The sequence below is a fragment of the Tiliqua scincoides genome, chromosome 2 (assembly GCF_035046505.1).
Source record: "Tiliqua scincoides isolate rTilSci1 chromosome 2, rTilSci1.hap2, whole genome shotgun sequence".
Lineage (NCBI taxonomy): Eukaryota > Metazoa > Chordata > Lepidosauria > Squamata > Scincidae > Tiliqua > Tiliqua scincoides.
In genome coordinates this window covers 97,843,181-97,849,465 of record NC_089822.1, presented here as the reverse complement: position 1 = coordinate 97,849,465, position 6,285 = coordinate 97,843,181, and the positions used below count along the sequence as shown (strand labels likewise).

Genomic DNA, 6,285 nt, shown 5'->3' with positions numbered 1-6,285 from the left:
TGTCTTTTGATTGGCAGCTGGATACAATTGTAGCACAGCATCTGGGTGCACCTTGAAATAGAACACTGAATGGCATCCCTGCCTCTCAATGCAACATTCTGCAGAGACAAATCAACAACAGAACTGTGCTTATATTACTTGCATGTATAAAGTGAGGCAACCTGACTGTTGGAGAACTTGTTAACATTTTGACTTCTGCTTGTACAGCTGCAGTAGTCTGTGTTTAATCTATCATGCACATGGCTCTTGAAATAGAAAGGGGATTGCTACTTTCTTTTCTTTTTGTTCTTACTCCCATGCCAGTAATGGCAGAAGCATTTCTCATCACTGGATCTATATTCCTGGGAAAAGCAGCACTTGCCTAATTTAGGCACATCAGACTGCTGTTGAAAGCACAGGGGCAGGGGGAAAAAGCTGTTACCTAGATTTATAACAGTGTTTGTGGGGTATCTGGGTGTTACTCGTGCATCACAACAGCATTTCCTGATGCTTCACCAGAAGCTTTTCACTGTCACCAGTGAACCTGACCTGCATACTGGGGGAGGGGGGAGAGTCCTGCTGAATCACTCCAGATGTCCATCTAATCCAACAGCCTGTTTCCCAATGGCCTCTGTGAAGTCCAAGAGTGAAATATATGAGCAAATAACCCTCCTCCCACTGTTGCTTGCCAGCAAGTGTTCTGACACTGCAGCAAAACCATCCTCCACAATAGATGGCCACACAGACCAATAGCACAATTTTCTAGCACCCTGTAGATGTTACTGCAAGGCCTCACTGAAGGGATTTGTTCTTGATCAAATAAATCTATTCAAATCTGTATGAGTGGTAGCTGAACTAACTACTTAAAGGATCATGCCTCAGAGAAAAATAGCTGGCTGCTGACACCTGCTGGTTGCATTCATGCACTGAGATGCTCAGTTCTGAGCACTGGTGGTAATTTCCTACTACATTAATCTTGCATTGTTGGCAATCAAAATGGGGAGAAGGAAACAAATGATAAGGTGTTGCATGCAGAAGACTCACTAAATAAGGTGTCACCATTTTAAGAATTGCTTTGCTAAATGAGTCAAAAGTTTCAGTCCAGAATTCTGTCTCCAAGAAGAGTCAACCAAGTGCCTCTAGAAGCTAACAAGGAAAGCCATGTAGGTGAAATTTAGAGGTCTACATCCTTCACTATGGTATCATAGCTTTCAACAGAACTATCCTCCATGATTTTCATCTAATCCTTTAAAAATACCATCTCATGGCCAATGCATACTATACAGGTCCAACCTTGTTATACGTGGATTTGATTCAACACGAATGGCCACTGCAAATGAGAAGGAATGTGCTGATCCCTGGAGAAGGAGAAAAATGCATCCCTTTAAAATGCTTTTCTTACTGTTGAGATTTTTATCTCAACATAAGGGCCCTAAAGGAAAACAGTCCTTCACAATAGTTAGAGAGGGGACAGCCAGCTGACAATACATCAATCATTCTCTCTCAAATCGAGAGTATTTCCCTTTCCCTCTGAACAGTGAAAGAAAGATAATCCTTTCTAAGCACCTGGAGAGAGACATTGTTGTCTTAATGACTCTAAACATCCCAAAGGTCAGCAAGGCTTTTTTAAAATCACCTCAGCAAAGGCACTTTGTTTTTTAAATTGATTTGCTATAGTGTGATTTTTGCCATCCCTTGAGTTCTGGGAACCAAGTAACAGTGTGGGAGTCATTGCAGCATAGCTGTTCCCAGCTCTGGCACAGGAAGTAGTACTGTCACCCCATCCATGAAATCAAGCTCATTTATGTTACTAACACAGGAGCAACTACATCACTGTGACTTCCATACTTGTGCTTGGATCACACAGCTCATGCCAAAGCCATGAACTGCATAACCTGTGCAGCACCTGGAGAAATACTTCCTGTTTTTGTCCTGAACTACTACCAATCAACATCATGGAGTGATACCAGACTTGAGATTGCAATAGAAATGGTTGTCTCTAGCCACTTTCCATATCTTTTCCTGCGGCCCTTGATTGGAATGATGCCTTGATTTATGAAGCAGTTAAAACTAGTCACCTTCAACGCTGATTGCACACATCAGCATCATTTGGTTTTGAATCTTTTTTGCAATATTCAGTTGTGATGAGTCTTTAGAGCACCACTGTTGTCCATTCTGCTATTCAAGCTATGCTTATTTTTTCACTTATGCAATATGTGAAAAACTTCTACGAAAGGGGGGATTTTTACAACAATCAGCATAAATAATTTGACTGGAAATCTCACAGAACACTGTAATTGGAATATATACTTTGTTTTATTTCCACCAAGGCTTCATATGACAGTCTTCACAACAAACACTGAGACAGTCTCATGACAACAATATATTTGTGATACTTCAGAGGTAGCTCTATTCCAAAGCACTTTGCTTAGATTTTTCCCAGAATAAGGACTTATATCTTTGAAAAGAAAAATGTTGTACCCACACAAAGAAGCTGCATTCTGACACATGAAAAGGATAGTGACAAAAAGTGATTCCTCTCTGTCAGCTATTTTATAGCTTTCAAAGATCTTTCTAAGCAATGTTTGGATCCATTTATTGGGGTGTAGAGAATCTTCTTTACACCCTATTAACCAACAAGGAGAGCAACCACAGTCCAACTTGGTCTTCCATGCAGGCTATCCTTGAAATTTTTCTGTTCTCAGATGCTGTCCAGCTTCTTTAAAATGTAAGGAGCTAAAGGAAGAGAAGGGTTTTTTTAAGTCATCTAATCCAGTGGTCATCATCACATCTCATGGCACTGAAGTTCATAAATTAATTGTGCATAGGTACAGATTGCAGTCAACCATATTCTGAACCATGCACTCCAAGACAAAACATTTCTATACAGTATTTGCTATGTGATTGTGTGGCATATATAGACCTTACAATGATAACTCCAGGGGTCTAAAAGATTTGGCTTGTCTTCGTAACCAGCTATGGTTGCTTTAAGAGTACTCAGAGTGTCTCTTTAGCTCAGATTTAGAGATAATCCCCTTCCCACTCTCAGGATTGGGGGCGCATTTGTGTCATTCTGTGCTTCAGAGACACCTGAAACAACACCCAATTACAGTACTACTGTGGGGACAATCTTCCTTCTCCCCCCCCCCCCATCCATCCTTTCCTTCCCAGTCATTTGGGAGAAAGAGAAAGAGCACTCAGAGAAGAACACTCAGCATAGTGAGTATGTTTGTGGGCTCATGCCTTGACCACAATCCACAAAGTACACTCAGTGACTGGGTCACCACTAAAAGAAACGGTGCCATATTCTCTCATAACCACAAGGTTTTGCAGACAAACTACTTGCTCAGAGTATTACCTGGATGTCAACCCTGAGCAATACATGGTTAACCCATAACTATCCTTTCTGTTTCTGCACTGCTATCTTGTCCCTTAATATCCCAGATGTTAAGAGGCCCATGCTGCACTTACTAAAACTGCAAATTTTTAAATGCAAACATCTTCCCACCCTGCAGGACACGTCACAACTCCACACAGCAAGTTTCTACAAGTTGTACACACTGTGGCGGAAAAAGCTGTGCATTATCTACCACAATTATATCCTGCCATTCTTCCATGGAATGAATGCTACAATTTAGCCCAGCAACACCCCTGTAAAGTTAAGTTGAAAGACCATAATTTACGCTAAGTGCTTCATAGCCAGGTGGGGATGCAGAACTGGGTTTCCCATATCTAAGCTCAATACTCTAGCATTCACACTTTCCAGGGTCTCAGGGGGACCTCAGACATCCCTACAATGCAAACGGAGACAGATGCCTCTTCTGACACATGCACACCAGTAGTAGAAAAGCCTGGCCAACTACATTATTTACATCAGTGTTACTGCACCTTGTTGTTGTTGGCAACCTTCAGTCTCAGAAGACTATGGTATCGCGCTCTGAATGGTGGTTCTGGAACAGCGTCTAGTGTGGCTGAAAAGGCCAATTCGGGAGTGACAATTCCTTCCACACTGGGAGCAAGTGTAGTGTGTCCCTGGTCTGTCTCCCTGGCTATGGGCCTTCCTTCTTTGCCTCTTTGCCTCAGATTGTTGGCCAAGTGTCTCTTCAAACTGGGAAAGGCCATGCTGCACAGCCTACCTCCAAGCGGGACGCTCAGAGGCCAGGGTTTCCCACCTGTTGAGGTCCACTCCTAAGGCCTTCAGATACTGCACTTTAAGACATGTTTTTGTCCCCCACACATGTTGCTGCTGAAAGCAGGTGAATACCAATTAATGTTTACCAAGGTTGAAGGTACAGCCTTGAACTACTGGATATAGACATCTGCAACTGACCAGAGATTTTGCAGAGCAGAGATCAAATTCTCTTTGGAAGTCAAAATGACCGACCAACCACCCACTCTTGCAAGTTTGCTGCTTGGTAAACAGTCATCTGTATCTAGCCAGCACCTTTCAGTATTAACTTATGCATACATACCCAAATGTATACTTATTCAATGCGTATGCATAATTACTCAAATCTACATCCCATGAGTTCAGTGGGACTTCAGCACACATACACAAGGACTGGAGCTTTAGACCCAAATCCTAACCAACTTTCAGCACTGACATAGCTGTGCCAATGGGGCATATGCTGCACCCTGAAGTTGGGTGGCAGTCATGGAGGCCTCCCCAAGGTAAAGGAATCTTTGTTCTCTTACCTCAGAGCTGCATTGCCCCTTACCTTGGTCCTGGAAAGCTGGTTAGGATTGCCCCCTTAAATGCTTTCCCCTGTGTACAGGCATTAGGACGGTACTTAGGCTGCAGTCCTATACACACTTACCTGGGAGTAAGTCCCATTGAATACAGTGGAACACACCTCTGAGTAAACATGCATAGGACTATACTGCAATATGGGTAAGGTGAGCCAATTTAGGAGTCGTTAGAGGAACATACATTTAACTCCATGTCATAGGGATTGACAACACAGGTGAGCAGATTTTCCATGCTACAAGAGTAAGGACCGAGAGCCCAATCCTATGCATGTCTACTCAGAAGTAAGCCCCACCAAATTCAATTGGGGCTTACTCCCAGGAAAGTGTGCATAGGACTGCAGCCCAAATTCCTCATGGTTCTGACTGAGAGCCCACTCCTATGCATGCATGTCTACTCAGAAGTAAGACCCATTCTAGTCAATGGGGCTTGCTCCCAGGAAAGTGTGGCGAGGACTGCTGCCTGAGGCTGCCATCCTATCCACACTTTCCTGCGAGTAAGTCACACTGACTTTAACGGGACTTACTTCAGAGTAGACGCGCACAGGATTGGGCTGTCAGGCCATCAGGGCCTAGACTTGCACCCCTCCCTGACCCGGGACCCAGCGACTTCCCCACTCCCAGCAAGTTCGGGGGGGGGGCGCGTGGCAGCCACCAGCACGTGGCGGCGGCGACGGACTCACTGATGCGCAGCACCAGGACGTAGATGCAGAAGGTGCGGACCGAGGCCAGGACGTCTTCGCGCATCTTGCGCTTGAGCTCCTCCGGGTCCAGCTTGGGCCCCAGCCCTTCGATGCGGAACATGCTCTTCGCTGCGTCGAGAACCTCGGCTCCGGCTCCGCCCGATCGGATCCCTCTGGGTCAAAGCATCCTGGGAAAGGCCTTCGTCTCGCTCCGCCCCGCCTCTCTACGGGTGCCCGCTGTGGGCAAACTTCATCGTCCCTCCGCCAAACCCACTCGTTTCAATGGGTGTCGCTACATACGAGTTCAGTTGACATTCGCAGGTCTGCTGCTCTCAGTTGATTGACAGCCCAATCCTAGCCACGCTTTCCTGGGAGTAAGCCCCATTGACTCTCATGGGACTGACTTCTGAGTAGACACGCATGGGATTGGGCTGTGAGGCTGCAATCCCATAAAAACATAAGAACAGCCCCGCTGGATCAGGCCATAGGCCCATCTAGTCCAGCTTCCTGTATCTCACAGCGGCCCACCAAATGCCCCAGGGAGACACCAGATAACAAGAGACCTCATCCTGGTGCCCTCCCTTGCATCTGGCCTTCTGACATAGCCCATTTCTAAAATCAGGAGGTTGCGCATACACATCATGGCTTGTACCCCCGTAATGGATTTTTCCTCCAGAAACTTGTCCAATCCCCTTTTAAAGGCGTCTAGGCTAGAGGCCAGCACCACATCCTGTGGCAAGGAGTACCACAGACCAACCACACTCAGAGTAAAGAAATATTTTCTTTTGTCTGTCCTAACCCGCCCAACACTCAATTTTAGTGGATGTCCCCTGGTTCTGGTATTATGTGAGAGTATAAAGAGCATCTCTCTATCCAC

General features: G+C 45.3%; 1 protein-coding gene across 1 annotated transcript; it reads right to left on the bottom strand.

Moving 5' to 3' along the window:
* Window positions 1-2,276: 2,276 nt before the first annotated feature.
* TOMM5 (translocase of outer mitochondrial membrane 5) lies at window positions 2,277-5,614 on the bottom strand. Its single transcript, XM_066617365.1, has 2 exons — window positions 5,409-5,614; window positions 2,277-2,715 (listed from the first exon to the last, which is right to left on the bottom strand). Exons 1-2 carry the CDS (start codon window positions 5,527-5,529, stop codon window positions 2,681-2,683), a joined length of 156 nt encoding a protein of 51 aa, XP_066473462.1. The 5' UTR covers window positions 5,530-5,614; the 3' UTR covers window positions 2,277-2,680.
* Window positions 5,615-6,285: the final 671 nt, after the last annotated feature.

Coding starts and splice junctions, on each gene's coding strand:
- TOMM5 (XM_066617365.1), bottom strand. CDS start 5,529: ATGTTCCGCATCGAAGGGCTGGGGCCCAAGCTGGACCCGGAGGAGCTC. Junction 2,716..5,408: donor CGTCCTGGTGCTGCGCATCA/GTGAGTCCGTCG, acceptor CTCTTCCTTTAG/CTCCTTACATTTTAAAGAAG.